Source organism: Sinocyclocheilus grahami, unplaced genomic scaffold (assembly GCF_001515645.1).
Source record: "Sinocyclocheilus grahami isolate Dianchi unplaced genomic scaffold, SAMN03320097.WGS_v1.1 scaffold1740.1, whole genome shotgun sequence".
Lineage (NCBI taxonomy): Eukaryota > Metazoa > Chordata > Actinopteri > Cypriniformes > Cyprinidae > Sinocyclocheilus > Sinocyclocheilus grahami.
The window spans coordinates 126,199-145,044 of NW_015506919.1; the positions used below are offsets into that span (position 1 = coordinate 126,199).

The 18,846-nt window shown below is 39.8% G+C and overlaps 1 protein-coding gene across 1 annotated transcript; it reads right to left on the reverse strand.

Moving 5' to 3' along the window:
- Positions 1 to 251: 251 nt before the first annotated feature.
- Positions 252 to 17,497, reverse strand: LOC107572372 (CD44 antigen-like). The gene is made up of 6 exons (XM_016258807.1): positions 17,398 to 17,497; positions 2,574 to 2,739; positions 2,337 to 2,473; positions 2,175 to 2,252; positions 691 to 951; positions 252 to 517 (listed from the first exon to the last, which is right to left on the reverse strand). The coding sequence occupies exons 1-6, from the start codon at positions 17,495 to 17,497 to the stop codon at positions 456 to 458; spliced, it is 804 nt and encodes a 267-aa protein (XP_016114293.1). The 3' UTR covers positions 252 to 455.
- Between the last annotated feature and the right edge of the window lie 1,349 nt (positions 17,498 to 18,846).

Genomic DNA, 18,846 nt, shown 5'->3' on the forward strand with positions numbered 1-18,846 from the left:
GGTGTCCTGCTGAGTTTAACACCTAACCCAGGGGTGTCCACACTCGGTCCTGGAGGGCTGGTGTCCTGCGGAGTTTAGCTCCAACTTGCCTCAGCACACCTGCCTGGAAGTTTCTAGTATGCCTAGTAAGAGCTTGATTACTTTGGTTCAGGTGTGTTTAATTGGGGTTGGAGCTAAACACTGCAGGACAGTGGCCCTCCAGGAGCAGGACTGGACACCCCTGACTTAACCAAATATGCCTTTTGCTTGCAAATTACAGACAGATGGGTTCAACTGGGATTGGTAGTAAAGTTTCCAGGACACCGGCCCCCCAGGACTGGAGTTGTTATAGAGACCTGACCTAAGACTGCCTTATAATTCACACCCTGGTGAACATTTGTCAGAATGTTGTCAATCAAGGCTTGTTAAAGCAAATAGTAGTCTGAAATTGGATACAATTGATTAGGGCATTACTTTTAATACATGATTTGTATTACACTGGCCATACCTATAGATCCGTTGTTTGGGATGGCGTGTTCTGGAGTAACAATTAGACAGAAGCACAGAGACACAACAGTTCAAATAAGAGGTCAGAAGTCATTTTCAGTAATAATTACAAACAATCCAGATAGATCCCAGTGTATTACATTTAGTAAAGAATGAACTGATGATCAAATTCAGATATGGCTAAAATTCCTATAAAAACTTCACCTGCTTTATTTGCTGCCGTTTCTTTAGTGGTCACTGATTCAAACACTCCCAGCCCTGTGGTGTCTGGATTTGGATGTGAAGTTGTCAACTCTATATGCGTATCACGGTTTGTCTGATCAGTGTGGTTCTGTTCCGCAGGGCTCTGTGTGGGACTGGTCTGCATCCAGAGAACTGGAGTAGAAGACTCGGACACAGATGTGACTTCAGATGTTGAATTTTCAGAATCTTCCCCTCCAGCATTTGGTCGGTGTGTTGTGACTTCTGTCAAATTTAAATTATGCACAACTAAGTGTATATCTGCTCATCAAACATTGATTGTATGAAAAAAGGGTCCATCTCTGAAACAGCTTTTCAACCTGTCGTCTTATAGATATTTACATGAATTTATTAGACAACCAGAGTTATTATCAAAAATAAACATTCACAGCTTAGCATTTATTTGGTCATGTTTTTACAGAAATAAATCCGTCTGTGCAGGGATGGAAAGTGTGACAGTGTTTTTCCTGAAACTTGTCTTTAGAACAAGTAAAACTGATCCAGATAATAACACTGGTCAGCAGAACTCGTCTGCTTCAGAGATAAAATATGATATTTATTGTGCATTTTGATGTGCTGAATTCAAATACGACAATTAAAAATGATTGGCTGCTGTTTTCAAGATATTTCAGTTTTTACATTTTACCTGTCACCTCTCCCATTTAAGTAACACTTTAAAAATCAGCAAAAGGATTATACAAATAAAACTGGTCACACTTTATTTTAAGGTCCAATTCTTGCTATTAACAAACAACTGCAACGTTTGCCTCAAACTCTTGCTGCTTATAAATATTTAGTAAGGTAGTTGTTAAGTTTAGGTTTTGGGTAGGATTAGAGATAAGCAGGTATAAATGTATAAGAATTATATAAGTATATAAGTACTAATAAACAGCCAAGATGCTAATATGCATGCTAATAAGCAACTAGTTAATAGTGAGAACTGGTCCCTATACTAAAGTGTTACCATAAAATTTATAATGAAACAAAAGGCCAAAACTATTATGTGTCTACTCTGCACTTCTTGTATTCATTAAATGGAGCATCTCTTGTCACAGATCAGCAACAGTCTGCAAGCACTGATGGGCTCCATTTGCCCTGACAGTGTTTCTCCATTGTTTAAACGGGAAATCATTCGCTGTGCTTGTCGCTGACTGCTCTGTGGGGGGCAAAAATCTACATTAAATTTGCTGTGCCGAAGACTATGCAGAAGACACTGCAAATTTCATCTAGATTTTTTTCCACTGAAGGCATAGATTTCCTTTTCCTGTGTCGCAGTGTGTGTGTGTGTGGGGGGGGACTCAGAATCAGTCCATTTTGGTAACATTTATTTCAGAAGCATCTTGGCTGTAGACCAGTGTAAAAATAATGTTACATGTAAAATATAAAAGTGAATCCTGTGGCATACAAAATGCATACCATTTAAAATGTTATTCCTTAGTAACTTGTACCTGTAAATGCCGAGTCGCCATCTGTTTTGTTTAAACTCTCAGGGTCAATTTTAGCTGTGCAATTCTTCTCTGCCGTATCTATTCGAAATGCAATGTTTTGTTAAAAAAAAGATGATCGATCATGTGTTGACTAAAACTTACAGCATGTTGCACAAATCAAACCTTTAGCATCAAAACAGAAGGCGTCATATTTTTTTCTGTCTGGAGTTTTCCTGATGATGCCGGTTTGGTTGCCAGCACAGATTCTATTTGGCGTCTGACGGACTATCACCACCTCTGTGCTGTTTATCCATCCATACCTGCAGACAAAACGTATGTTTATATTTCGGTGGAGCTCATGTTAATAATGATCCTGTATGTTTAATTGTCATTTGGTTATGTTCAGCTGAATGTAAGAACCTGCATGTCTGTAGTCCTTTATTGTAGGCTTTTTCCACCTGCTCCAGACTGGCTAATGAAGAGGATAAATGCTCACACAATGTCTCGGCCTTCTCAAACTTCAGACTATAGCGTTCTCTCCCCTCCACATGAAACACTCCAGCATAGCTGCAGCTCCGTGAGCGCACTACAACAGGAGAAACAGCACATTAATGATAGTAATTAATGGATTTTATTCATAAAGTGCCACTCTAGAAGCAAGATTTTCTGAAATGCATAACAGAAGAAGGGAGACAAAGGAAACAGTAATAGAGACTACAGGTTTAGTGAAGATTTTAGCTTCAATCTTAAAGAGGGAAAGAAGCTGACAGCACATAAAGATCAAGAGCTTTGGGATGATTAATAACAGGTGTTACGCTGCTGATGGAGTAGGTGAGACATGGATCTAATCGCAGGCTGATTTCTTTAAACAAAACAACATGAGGACATTTCAGAGAACAAGTAGAACACAGGAAGATGAAGGTAATACCAACACACAACTATTTAACAAATGTTAAAATATGAAATTGACAAACAACAACTGAAACTGAGGGTGAACGCATGGATCTGTATACATAGATGCCTCATTAGTGACTGTTTCTATGGACGAAACAGTTAAAGTCATTCTTTAATTTTATGTTTCATTTTCAAAGCTTAATAAAATATTGGTTTCATATTATTTGACTCTTAAGGGTAGTAGGGTACCTTGACAGGCAAATATATCGTAATGGGGAGCGAGAGAAGGCAGGCAGAGGCAAAGATCGAACTGCAGGAGTTTTAATGAAAGTATCAAAATAAACAAAAAAACAGAAACACATGGAGCATAAGAACAGAAACATGAGCACATGACAACCTGACTACAAAATGGCACATGGGACAGGAAATAATTAAAAAGCCCTAAGAAGACAAAAGGAACATGTAACATTAAATCCAAAAGTTGCAATCAGATGCACGTACCTCAACACAAAAATCCTAAACAAGGTGATAATCAACATTTTTTTCAAGATGCAATGCATGCTTTGTTCATTGTGAAATTGTTTGTTCAGGCGACTTAAGATTTATTCATTTTTGTTATTAACATGTTTAGAGTATTCTTGTTTAGATTACACAAAATAATAAAATGACTCCACTTTCTTCAAGATACTTTTTACATTTGTTAGGAGAACACTTTGCACTTTGCCTTTCCTTGCACCACTTTTGGTAGGTCCTAACCACGGCATACCAAGAACAGCACACAAGACGTTTTATCGCTCTACCCAGTCATCTAGCCATCACTATTTGGCTCTTGTCAAACTATTTTTTTCCTGCTTCCAAGGGCTGCCTGTTGACCTGCTGCCTACATCCCACCGCTTGACAGATTCCATTCTAGTGATAAGATCAATGCTATTCACTTTACCTGTCAGTCCTTTTAATGTTGTGGCTGATCAGTGTAAATAATGTTGTAAACAGGAATTCAAAACCGTTTAAGGAGTGAAAACAAACATCATCTCTCCCTTGTTATAAACACTATCAGCTTCCAAGACAGCGGCATCATACTTCACTACAGCATTAATACTTTTTGCACATGACGTCACAAATGGAGCCCCCTTTTAAGTTTAAAAATATGCCTGCACAACACGTCATCAAAATTTGTTTGAAGGAGACATGCAGCAGACCCAATGCATGGCAATGAGTTGCCGCTTCTCATTTCCCTTTTTTAGGGTTCCGTGTTTGCAGTCATAACCCTAGAGGTTCCTATTCAAAGTGGAACTGTGTTGACAATATGGGGAACGAATGCCCACTCACCACTCACTTGCCTCACTAGACTAGCTATGCAGACCATAGTGGGCATAGAATACCCTGACTCTACAGATCAACCAGCTAGAGTCAAGACGCGTCAACCTCCAGGGAGCAATATGCTTCATAGACTGCTTAGAAGAAACAGTCCCTAAGCCAGTATCGTTCCAGTAGTAAAGGGAAAATACCCACGCTTCTACACTCTATAGCCAGGGAAGTCATTTACATTTACATTTAGTCATTTAGCAGATGGTTTTATCCAAAGCGACTTACAAATGAGGAAAATAAAAGCAGTCAAAACTAACAAAAGAGCAAGAATATATAAGTGCAAATGACAAGTCTTGGTTAGCCTAACGCAGTACATGTAGCAAGGTGTGTATATATATCTATATATATACATATATTATACACACACACACAAACAAAGAAAAACAAGTAGATAGGACAGAAAAAATAGAAAGCTAGTCTTTGTTTTTTGTTTTTTGTTTTTAAAGAAAGTAAATATAGATAAAGTAGAATTAAAATAGAAAAGTCCTGGCCTTTACAACCTTCCTTCCTTTGTTGCAGGGCACATGTAAGCCTTATAAGGCCCCAAGAGCAGAGCTCTAAAGGAAAATGCTCAGCTATGTCAGCACCTTGACGAAGCCCTTAGGGCATAGTTGGAGAGGAAGGTAAACTAAACAAAAGGGACTCTCGTGAGTTGCCCATCATAATTTCACTCACCCTGCTCCTTGTAACACCAAGCGAAGTGGTTTAATTCTAAATCTAAAACAAAATCCTACTCAGTCCCTGTAAAACCAGAGCCCAAACCTCCTAGACAGGGAGGCAGACAGGAGAAAGGCAGGCTGCCCTTTGCCAATAACTCTCATCCACCATATTTTAACCCCAAGGAGGCTACAAAGAAACTTACAGTATGCCCTGCTTAAAAACCCTAGTACACTGGGGGGGAACAATTCAACTCTGACTTAAATAAAGGCACTTCTCTAGACCTCCAACGCTAACTATAGTATGCGATAGATGAGGAGGGACGCCCTGCAGGCCGACTTGTCTCTATTTGCCAGGTTCTTGAACATGGGTCATACTATAGAGGCCTATGAAGCCACCAAGGGACCATACATCCCTTCTTCAAAACCCAACAGTAGTTGGGGAGGGAGGTAAACGAAGTACAGGGAATCCACATTGGCCTAAATAACTCCGTTCACCCTGCATCAACCCTAAGGGGGTATCTACCAAGCAACCATCCACAGGGGAGCAGGTATTTAAACCATATTTAGCAAGAAATTTAAACCATTCTGTAGAAGGCAGAAGGCATTTTTTGTGCAAATTCGGCAATGGTTGTTTTCGATCAGGTGGGGGCCACGACTTCAACCCTCAGTATTTTTTTTTTACTGCCTCAAGAGATAGTACCAGTCAGTAGTGGGAAGGCCTGGGATCCAAGTCCACCGTTACGAAAATTAACCATGGTTTTATTGTAGAATAAGTGTAGTAACCATGTTTTTTTGGCATATTGTTTATCATTTGTATAATCAGTTTTACTACAAATACCATGGTTAAACTATGGTTAGTGTAGCAAAACCTTGGTTAATTTGCGGTTACCATGGTTTAACTATAGTAACCATGGTTTTTTGGTTTTATTTGTAGTAAAACCATGGTTAATTTTCGTAAGGGCAATCCAAGTTTAATAATAGAAACATTGATGTATTCAAAAGTTTATTTTATGTTATATTGATATAATCATAATTTGTATTCACTTTCCATTAATTATGCAATTTGATGAGAATGAACTTCAACCGCTGTCTACCTCTCTCTCTTCCAGGATTGATGACTCACTGAAACACAATTCTCTGCAGATCCATCAGTCAATATTGTTTTATCATAATTCCCTATGTTTCACAATTTTACTGTGTTTGATCTTAGTGTATGGTTTATGTGCTTTATGCGTTTTGGGGTATTATTTATAAGAATAAAGTATGTTTACATGAGAAATAATAAACCGGTGTAGTTAAAACACCCCACATATTTGTTATTATATTATATACAAAATCCACAATAGAACAAATACAAACACTCAAAGTGAGTTCTGAGCAGAAATATTGTATTAATCTCAAACTGTGTGCAGTTTTCACTCTGAAACATGTTCTGAAAAGCCCTGCATGGATTGAGGCGCCTGAACCAGGGTCACATGTCCTAGATGTGTATGTCACATAAGTGGAAGTGCTGACAGCGAAAGTCCATTTCTGATTTTATTGCTGTTTTCAATGTCATGTTGCAGTGTTTTACTTGCCAATGTTTTCACGCCCCCTGTGTTTTGCTCATCTGAAAACAAGCTCTGTTTGTATGGCTGCAAACGGCCTCAAACACCTTGAAATGCAACAGCAGGTAAAGAGAATCAGTACTGTACATGAATGTGTGTGTCTGCTGCATGGCCTGGTCAAGTCGAGCTGTGTCTGAAGCGACAGCTACAGTACATGCTCACACACAGCGAGATACCATTTAAGATTGTGTCAATATTGTGTTCTGGACAGACTTTCTTAGTAACTTCTCACTTGTCCGATGTCTGATTCACCTTGATTGACATTTTTTTGTTGTTTTTAGGCTTTCAATGGCTGTGTGCGCTCTACAACACACAGAGATGCCAACATGTCAAAAAATGTATGGACCCTTATGTATGTATGTATGTATTTTTGAAAAGTCTGTTTCACTCATGTTATGGGTCAGGTTGTTTGGTTTTGTTTTGTAGTGGTTTTCTTTGTTTCTACAGGTTACCAGCTAAGGATCCACCTGTTCTTAATTGGAGAACTGCGTATTTAAGAGATCTGTCCTTGTTTGGAGAGGAGTCTGGTTCCTTTCTTAGAGCATCCTGCAGTTGTGCTCTGCTGGACAGCTAGACCATATTGGAAATTACCATTACCTTTATTTATTTATATATTTTTTACATTATTAGTTTATTTGTTGTTATTAATTCATTATCTTTATTTGGAACCCCTAGACTAAATAAATATTGTTTAATATGATATTTTTTAACGCAGTTCCCATATTTTTTGGTGACTTCCTGAGCCGGAATGTAACACTCAGTTTTGATACTGTTTAAACCCCTTAACTGTCACCCCCCATTTTTTAAAATAGGCATGAAAGTGCACTATCCAAACTTTAAATTGTTGTAATTTATAAACACTTTGAAATACAGACCTAAGGTTGGTCTCTTTTTAAAGAAGACAAATCAGCAGATTATGAATTTTTCAAAAAATTGAAGTATCAAAAAGTTAAAGAAGTTTACATTTATTGTAAAAAATACACTGTAATAATTTTATTTTATTTTATATATAATAAATATTTTACATAATAGGTTTTACTCTAAAACTGCTATAAAATTTAAGCCTTCTGTCTACGTAAGTTGTGTACCCAATTTGAAGTTGATATGAAAAAAACTGAGGTTTCTGTGAGATTTTATTTAGGCCGTTATACCACAAACAGCCACCGGGTGCCATCCAAACTCAATTGAATTTTTTTAATGCATTTTTCTGTAACATTTGTTGAAATTTCTCTGTCAATATTGCTTCTATAGCCAAATATGGAATCCTGAGACTCAGACCTTTTCAATGATATGTTTTTTTGTCAAGATTATAAAAAGTTTTGATTGTAAAAGGCCGTAATGCATTTTGTAATACGACACTTGACACCGCCCACTAAGAATGCCAAAACATTTTAAAGTACCATTTCCATGGTAACTCAGTGCTCGAGTTCAAAATGGTTTTCACAGGATGAATCTTGGGTTTCTTAGCTTTCAAAAGATATATAATTTGATTATTACTAAACCATTTGATAGAGAAAAAGGACAACAACAAAAAAGAGCGCCAAGCGTCCCACAGGTGAGACGGTGACAGTTAAGGGGTTTAAACTCTTCTGACTCTCATTGGTTTTCTTTTGAAATGCTGAAATTTACAACTGCCCAGTAGCATGTCTCTCGAACCAACAGAGTTTCCCACCATTCCCTCAAAACAAACAAGCACACATACACATTTCACTTTGACATCTTTCATGCTGGGTTTTTACACAAAACGCCTGGAAATCCCACACAATGTGAAAGCGGTAAAGTGAAAGTAAAACAGAGGTGAATAAGCAGGTGTCCACCAAAGCAGTTTTCCCAAGGCTGGAGTATTGTTTGCGGCTGACTGCAAATGATCATAATGGACAACTATGCCCGGAAAAAAGACATCAGCAGTCCGGCACAGAGAAAAGAAAAAGTTTTTAAAAAAAGCCCAAGATGAAGGTCGTGCATCCCTTTCAGGTAGTTACGTTCATAATCCTGTGAAACTTTTTTGACTGTTGACGTTAGTAACGTTTATTAACGTTAATTCATATTTTAATTATAATATGATGAGCTAATTGACGACTTCGCCTCCAGAAAAAGCAGGAGTGTGCCTTTGTAAATTTTGAAATATGGAATGCTCCAGCAGATCAGTGTTGATTTCAATAGGCCGCCTGGTTGGCAGAAGCTATTTACACTAACTCCGACCACCTACGTGTGATTGGGCTAGTCAACACAACAAAAGACTATCAGCAAGCTACAGCTCCAGTGGCGTAGATGGAAGCGTGTGCTGTGGACGCTTTGACGCGATCAACCCGAGTTCGGATCTGCCTTTTGCCTAACTTTTTTTTCTCGCTTATCAAATCTCGTATCGCATCGGAAAGGCATTTATTTTCAATAAAAATGAAGGAAATAATAGAAAAGTTGAAAATAAAGCAGTGGTTCTCAGACCTGTCCTGGAGTACCCCCTGCCCTGCACATTTTGTATGTCTCCCTCATCTATCACACCTGATTCAACTCATCAGCTCAGTGGAGACTGCAAGACCTGAAGTGGGTGTGTCAAATATAGGGAGACATGCAAAACGTGCAGTACTGGGGGTACTTCATGGAGAGGTTTGAGAACCACTGAAATAAAGTATCGGGTAGGGTTAGTGTAGGGACTAGGGAGGGCTTTGTTGTCCCAATAAGGTGGCATCCATTTTTTAGTTTGAATTAAAATTTTAATTTACACTCAATACGTTATTAGTGCATACTGTTTTATAATTTACTACAACATTGAGATGCAGATAAATATATAGTTCAGTCATGAAACTCTAGATGGCGCAGGTTGACGGGTTGTTAACGTAACTGATAATATTCAGAGCCCGGAAAAAAGACATCAGCAGTCCGGCACAGAGAAAAGAAAAAGTTTAAAAAAAAAGCCCAAGATGAAGGTCGCGATCAACCCGAGTTCGGATCTGCCTTTTGCCTAACTTTTTTTTCTCGCTTATCAAATCTCGTATCGCAACGGAAAGGCATTTATTTTCAATAAAAATGAAGGAAATAATAGAAAAGTTGAAAATAAAGCAGTGGTTCTCAGACCTGTCCTGGAGTACCCCCTGCCCTGCACATTTTGTATGTCTCCCTCATCTATCACACCTGATTCAACTCATCAGCTCAGTGGAGACTGCAAGACCTGAAGTGGGTGTGTCAAATATAGGGAGACATGCAAAACGTGCAGTACTGGGGGTACTTCATGGAGAGGTTTGAGAACCACTGAAATAAAGTATAGGGTAGGGTTAGTGTAGGGACTAGGGAGGGCTTTGTTGTCCCAATAAGGTGGCATCCATTTTTTAGTTTGAATTAAAATTATAATTTACACTCAATACGTTATTAGTGCATACTGTTTTATAATTTACTACAACATTGAGATGCAGATAAATATATAGTTCAGTCATGAAACTCTAGATGGCGCAGGTTGACGGGTTGTTAACGTAACTGATAATATTCAGAGAGTTAAACGACTTGGCACAGCTGATTGGCTCATGCTGCATATGCAGCCAATGAGCTTACTGCCTTGCATTTATATGGCTGGCTAGCATTTACTAGAGATTCCTGCAGCGCGCTTTCAGAGTTTCTCTGAAACCCTCCACCTTCCCCAGCTCCACCTGTATAGATCTGCTGCGGGGTTATTTTATATGCTATTTGTGCAGCAGCAACATGTCTTAAATACTCACGTCACTGTATCGCCGTATGCATTGGCAGTAGCAAGTTCCTGTACTTGCTTGCAGCAGCAGCAATAATCTGCAACTACAGCAATAACCAACAGCGGCAGAAATTCAGCAGCAGCGTAGCAGATCTATTCCGCCAAGACCAAATTCACTAACATTGTCACATCCATCACCATGCTAAATCTTCTGAGAGTTGTCATGATTGAATTGCCACTATTTGAAATAAGTACACTGTAAAAAGATATATTTCTACGATGGCGCCGCAGACGGCAGCCGCAGTGTTTGGCTCTCCAGTGTTTGTACTGTTTTTGTTAGTTTTTCCTGTTTTTTGTTTCTCAAACACGATCAGTTTTACCAGGGATGAGCTGCTGAACATTCGGCAGAACACACCACACAATCTTCTACCGGATTTCGTTTATTCGGACGTTTTGCTGAACGTTGTACTTGGCGGAGCTGCTGCGCTGATCAAGCGCTTCAGGACGCGCAGACGGGGGAAGCGAGCCGGCGCGCTCGTGAAGCTCAGGAAGCGCGGATTCAGAACGCCGTTGCCGAGCATCCATCTGGCGAATCTCCGCTCTCTACCCAACAAAACGGACGAACTTCTTCTGCTCTCCCAGACAAATAAGGATTTTTCACACTCTGCTGCTCTGTGTTTCACGGAAACCTGGCTGAATGACGCCATTCCGGACAGCGCGCTACAACTGCCGGGCTTTCAGCTGTTTAGAGCAGACCGCGATGCAGAATCAACGGGGAAATCACGCGGCGGCGGGACATGCTTTTACATCAACGAAAGGTGGTGTACAGATGTTACAGCGTTAAAGAAGATGTGCTGTTCCGATCTAGAAGCGCTTTTCATTAACTGTAAGCCGTTCTACTCGCCGCGGGAGCGATCTAGAACATTAACTGTAAGCCGTTCTATTCGCCGCGGGAGTTTCACTCGTTCATTCTCGTGAGTATTTACATCCCTACATCCCTCCACGTGAGCTCAGCTTTACAGAAACTCGCTGATCTGATCACAGACACAGAACAACAACACCCGGACTCTGTTTTAATCATTCTCGGGGACTTTAATAAAGCAAATCTTTCCCGTGAACTGCCAAAATACAGACAGCATATTACATGTCCCACCAGAGACAGTAGTATACTGGACCATTGTTACTCCACAATAAAGGATGCATATCGCTCGGTCCCCAGAGCAGCTGTAGGACTCTCTGACCACTGCCTGGTTCATCTTATACCGACCTACAGGCATAAACTTAAATCTGCTAAACCTGTAGTAAAGTCTGTAAAGAGGTGGACCAACGAAACAGAGCAGGCATTGCAAGCCTGTTTCGACTGCACTGATTGGAGTGTTTTTGAAGCAGCCACCAACGATCTGGACGAGCTCACAGAATCTGTAACATCATATATCAGTTTCTGTGAAGACATGTGCATCCCTACCAGGACTCATTTAACATTCAACAATGATAAGCCATGGTTTACAGCAAAACTTCGTCATCTTCGTCAGGCCAAAGAGGACGCCTACAAAAGGGGGGACAGAGTCTTGTACAATCAGGCCAGAAACACACTGAATAAGGAGATTAGAGCGGCCAAGAGGAACTACGCTAAAAAACTAGAACACCAGTTTTCTGCGAATGAGCCTGCATCAGTGTGGAAAGGCCTGAAGGACATCACCAACTACAAGACACCATCCCCCAGCACTGAGGCCAATCAACAACTTGCTGAAGACCTGAATGGGTTTTACTGTAGATTTGAAACTCCCAGTCTAACACCCCACACCCGCTCTGAACATCTCTCCACACAACCATCAACACCTCCTGCAACCCCCCTCTCCCCCACTCCTACGTTTCAGATCAGTGAGGATGATGTGCGCCAGGTCTTCAGGAAGAACAAGAGAAGAAAAGCACCAGGCCCAGACGGTGTGACACCAGCCTGTCTGAAAACCTGCGCTGACCAACTGGCCCCCATCTTCTCACAGATCTTCAACAGATCACTGGAGCTGTGCAAAGTCCCTGCCTGCTTCAAACGCTCCACCATCATCCCCATCCCAAAGAAACCTAAGATAACAGGACTTAATGACTACAGACCTGTGGCCCTAACGTCTGTGGTCATGAAGACATTTGAGAGGTTGGTGTTGGCTTATCTGAAGGACATTACTGGACCCTTACTAGACCCCCTGCAGTTTGCTTACCGAGCAAACAGGTCCGTGGATGATGCAGTCAATATGGGACTGCACTTCATCCTGCAACATCTGGACAAAACAGGGACTTATGTGAGGATCCTGTTTGTGGACTTTAGCTCTGCTTTCAACACCATCATCCCAACACTCCTCCAGACCAAACTAACCCAGCTCTCTGTCCCTAGCTCTATCTGTCAATGGATCACCAGCTTTCTGACAGATAGGCAACAGCTAGTGAGAATTGGTAAATTCACATCCAACAACCGCACCACCAGCACTGGCACCCCTCAGGGTTGCGTCCTCTCCCCACTGCTCTTCTCCCTCTACACCAATGACTGCACCTCTAAAGACCCCTCTGTCAAGCTCCTGAAGTATGCAGATGACACTACAGTCATCGGTCTCATCAAGGATGGAGACGAGTCTGCTTACAGACAGGAGGTTAAAGAGCTGGCTGTCTGGTGCAGTCTTAACAACTTGGAGCTGAACACCCTCAAAACAGTGGAGATGATCGTGGACTTCAGGAGGAACCCCCCTGCACTCCCCCCACTCACCATCATGGATAGCACTGTAACGACAGTGGAGTCATTCAGGTTCCTGGGCACCACCATCTCTCAGGACCTGAAGTGGGACACTCACATTGACTCCATTGTTAAAAAGGCCCAGCAGAGGTTGTACTTCCTTCGCCAGCTGAGGAAATTCAACCTGCCACAGGAGCTGCTGAAACAGTTCTACTCAGCCGTCATCGAGTCTGTTCTGTGCACTTCAATAACTGTCTGGTTTGGTTCAGCTACAAAATCAGACATCAGAAGACTACAGAGAACGGTTCGGACTGCTGAAAGGATTATTGGTGCCCCCCTGCCTACCCTCCAAGAACTGTATACATCCAGAGTGAGGAAAAGGGCTCAGAAAATCACTCTGGATCCATCACATCCAAGCCATCTCCTTTTTGAACTTTTGCCATCTGGTCGGCGTTACAGAGCACCGAATACCAGGACAGCCAGGCACAAGAACAGTTTCTTTCCCCAGGCAATCTACCTCATGAACAGTTAATGTTCTCCCATTGTGCAATTAAAGTACATTCAACTAATGACTTTTTACAGTGAAGTATAAATAGCATTTTATCATTGTGTAAATGGAATCTATAGCTAGCCTATTTGCACTTGGTGTAAATAGCATATCGCTAAGAAAATACTGCTATTTTCAATTAGTGTAAATAGAATCTATCGCTAAGAAAATATAGTAGGTGTTTTTTTCCCATAATATTTGGGGGAGGGGGCACAGCAATACAATTCTGCTTAGGCCACCCATTTGGCCAGCAGCGGCCCTGGTCATGAGATACCTTCATCTGATAAATTTTTGAAGGCAGCATAGATATCCTTCGCTGCTTTTGATATCCCACAATCCTGTGCGTTCCATTCCGTGATGGTTGAAATAAAAAATAAAGATGGCGTCTGAACGTAGCGTTTGGTGGTCAGTTTGTGTGTAAATGTATATTTCTCACTAACATAACTTAAAGCTGCAGTTCGTAAGTTTTGCCTCTTTGTCGCCATCTCTGTTTTAAAACCTGCAATTGCAGCAGTTTGCGGAATTATCTTCATTGTGTGGGTTGTGTGGCAGCTCGGCTCCAGCACGGATGAATCTAATGTTTTGAAGAGTATGTGTGGCAGTCAGTCACCGCACCGGTGTGGATATTTACTGTACTTCAGAATCACAGATTCTAGTCTACGTCTTGGAATATATGACCCAAATAAGAATTTTCACCGGATATTGTCATCTGAACAAGTAAGTAACAAGTCTACCACATTTGTTCTGACCAACTGAGGGAAAAAAACATTAATAAATCACGCTACCAATGGTGATTTAATCTAAATTAGCTCATATCCCATCAAACCGTGCAAATTATTATTATTGATATATTTTATTCTCAAATGATTAATGTTAACAACATCAGCATTGGTGACTATGAGTATAGTGTGTATTAGCGTGTAGATTTAAATTTCTGCACAGTCTAATCTAATTGTCATACTCTTCGAATTTCATATTAAGAAATTATTTTAACCCAAAAAGCAAATTATGCTCCTTTCGAACTGGATGTCTTTAAAATACAAATCTTGTGTAATCCCAGGCTATCCGTAATTTAGAAGCACATTTAAAACTGGAATATAATTTAATTTCATTCACATGTGTTTCATAAAAACATAATCCTTTCTGCATTACAATCCTCCATCAAAATGATACATTTAATTATTCTGGCTGCTGTGAGAAAAGGCTATAAACGATCGGCCACCTGCAGGACCCTCACATGCGATAGCCTAATAGCCGGGACAACTTCTTTATATTTACAGACGTGACGTAATGATGCAGCAGCATGCTCGAATTTCCTGCAAAAACCTACCCGTACCACTCAAATTAGAAAACATTATTATAAGCTAACCGTTGTGAATCTGGCTAAAGTAAGGCGATAGTTTTGAACACTGGCTGGTTATGTACTTGCTCAAATATTGATTTCGGATCATTTTTAACCAACAAAAAGTTACGGACTGCAGCTTTAACAAATTACATATTTGTAAAGTTATCACCAAAACTTGTTCAATTTTGTTGTTCATCATTAAACTGTTACGCTGCCTCAGAAAGCCTGTTTCATGAGGTGCCTTCATGCAAAAACGCTGCCTGCAAAGTCGTTGCCTGGTGTATGGCAAGCCATTTTAGCATTAAATACTCCTAGCTGTACTAGTCATAATTTGTTTTTGACTAGTCAAAATTCCAATTCCAGATATCTATTCTGGAATTTTGACTAGTCAAAACTAAATTATGACTAGTACAGCTAGGAGTATTTAATGCTAAAACGGCTTGCCATAAGCGCACACACACCTCTCTTTCTGCGTCTGCTCTGGCAAGCCTTTTTAGCATTTAAAAGTTTGTTCTGACTATCCACAAATATAATTTAAGATAGGAACAATTGTATTTTGACGAGTCATAATTATAATTTGACTAGTCACAATGACAATTAGAGATATCTGCAATTATAATTGCACTAGTAAGAAATCGTATTAGAGATATCTCTAAATACTTTGACTAGTCAAAACTCCATTTAAGATATCTGTAATGACATCATAGATATCTTCAATAGGGCGTCACACATACGCAAAGGTAATTAGAGATATCTCTAATTCAGTTTCGACTAGTCACAATTATATTTTAAGATATCTGAATTGTACATGCTCCAAGTCAAATGTGTTGTTGTGTGACGTGAACTAAATTAACTCGGCTCCTCCCAGAGCCCCTCCCCGACTAATGTTTAGTGCTAACTGCTAACAACAGTGGTCTGCTTTTCTTGTCACGGAGAGAAAAGCTACTGGATGAATTACTTCAGGGGTTATTAAATAATATCTGGATGCAGCCATATGTGGTAAAAGGTCTCCAGCGTGCATGTATGTATGTTTTTTTTCCCTTGCTAGGTTTGTTGTGTGAATAAAGATCCCTTTAACCAACTTTTGTATCTGGGTCCTACTTCAATAAGATGTATCCCCAAATATAATAATACTCACAAACAAATAAAAAGAGAATTTAACAAATAAAGATGAGTAATTTAATGAAATAGTCATTTGAAATGATAATGAAAATTAAAAAAATACCCAGATGCTCAAATTAGAGGAATTACGGAGTTACAATATACCTGAAACCACCCAACACACAGTATCACCCAACAACTGTTACACTTATGGCAGTGCACATGAAACAGTAAATGTTTGGCCCTTGCTAGGTTTGTTGTGTGAATAAAGATCCCTTTAACCTACTTTTGTATCTGGGTCCTACTTCAATAAGATGTATCCCCAAATATAATAATACTCACAAACAAATAAAAAGAGAATTTAACAAATAAAGATGAGTAATTTAATGAAATAGTCATTTGAAATGATAATGAAAATTAAAAAAATACCCAGATGCTCAAATTAGAGGAATTACGGAGTTACAATATACCTGAAACCACCCAACACACAGTATCACCCAACAACTGTTACACTTATGGCAGTGCACATGAAACAGTAAATGTTTGGTTAGTGTTAGAAAACACTCTCTGTCTGTATTGGTTCCAGATGTTTTCACCCTCCTTTTCTTCTCTCTCCCTCTCTGCTCGCCCTCCCTGTACAGAGCAATGTTGTCTTCTTCTTGATTCCCCCCTCCTCCATCTGATCTCTCTCTCTTGTATTATGTTTTAATATCTCTTACTCATATTCGAGGTACGCATGCGCACATGTATGCATTAGCTTTTCTGAGTTCAAATGTTCAAACGAGGACACGATAGCTAGGACTCCAAGATAATGGGGTTCGTACTGAGCTATGGATATAGTTCAGCATCCTTCGCCAAGTTTATTCCTAATATGTCCATATTTTCCTGTACATGTGGCCATTTTATATAACACATATTCTTGGCCAAAATCCTATATGTATGTCATCTATATCCTCATTGGTTAAAGGGTTGAAACTCCCCTCGACATATGCCTATATAATATCCTTGTATCTATGAATAAAGTTGAAGTATTGAGAATACAATTTGATGTGTGTTTTCTTGCTTCCCGGCCGTATACACTTTAAGGGACTGAGAATTTTCGAGGTGGCAAAGAGATTACAGAGGGACCGTTTGTTAATTACTGACAGTTAGTTTTAACTATGACAGAGTCCTTAAATGAGCAAATAACTCAAACTGAACTCTGCAGAAAATATACTCTAAGCAACCAGTGTATCAACAGAGTTAAACAGTAATATCAGTGGGCCCACATAATCACACACACACACAACATTACGTCCCTCGTCGCCGGAAGAACACCCAACGCTCCCGGTTGCTGGGTGCGCTATCCGGATGATGACCGTCGCTCTCTCCCTCGTAGTCAGAAGACTCGCTCGCCTTTCGGATTTCAAAAGCACTTTTCATGGTCTCCGATGTCCCACGAAGAAACGTCCCATGACAGAACACAAACGGCAGCGAATGTGTGAAACAATTTCAACAAGCACCTCAGCATATGCGATGAAATGTGTGAGCTGTCTCGGTTAAAGGCAGCAATCTCTTGAGTACTCAGAATAACTCAGAGAAACTCAATGTTAACCCATACTGTGAGCTAACTGTATCTCAGAAATCCAATAACGAATATTCTCAGTTTTAGACCAAATTAAACAAACTAAAATCACGCTCTCTCACATTTCGTCAGTTTTTCACTTGTGACAAACTTCTCACAACTCTCTTCTCCTCTGTCTCTCTCTCACCTCTTCATTACCCAATAGCGTTACATCATCTTCTTCTTTGAGGTTTAACGGCGGCTTGCATCCAAGTGCGTTGCATTACCGCCACCTTCTGGATTATTCTCCTGCAATGTTATTCCATTTTATTTCCTCCAGCTTGTTGTCCACAATCATATTTTCCTCATCAAACCCGTTCTACTTAAGAAATTACAAATATTTTTCCTGCTTTGTCTAATCACCCCACTTTGCAGTATATATTTAATACCTGTCCCTACCAACCCATCTCTTCTTAATTCAACCATCATATTTCTCCTCTGATCTTCATAACTTCTGCAACTTAAAAGAACATGTTCTATGGTTTCTAATGTCTGACAATATTCACAAAAAACAGTAGGATGCTTCCCTATAATGTGTAATGTACTATTTAAATTACTGTGTCCTATTCTTAATCTTGTCATCACTATTTCTTCTCTCTTAGTCCCTCCCCAATTCCTCTCTGTACCAACTTTATTTTGAATGGCATACAAATGTCTTCCTTTAGCTTCCCTGTCCCACTGCCGTTTTTAATTGCTTGTTTAGCTAATTTATCCACTCTCTCATTGCGCATATGAGCTGGGGTCCAAATCAGTCGAATCTCATTACATTTTCCTTTTACTCTCGTATATGTTGTTAATATAGCATATAACAGGTCCTGACGGCTATTGGACATACCTGTCCTGAGACTGTACAGTACTGACAATGAATCACTTCCAATTAAAACTTTACTAATTTTGTCCTCCTTTCTAATCCATTCTAATGCCATCATGATAGCATATAACTCAACTGTATACACGTTCAGATCATTCGTGGTTCGTTTGCTTTCGTGGTTTGTTTGCTTTCCTCACCTCCTTGATTAACTATAAAAATTGCTGATCCAGTCCTTCCTGTTTCAGGATCTTTCGACCCATCTGTATACATTTGAATATAGTCTCTGTAGTTATCATCCACATATCTGTAGTGTTCAGCTACAAGGTCTATACTATTGTTTATCGTTTTGATTTGATG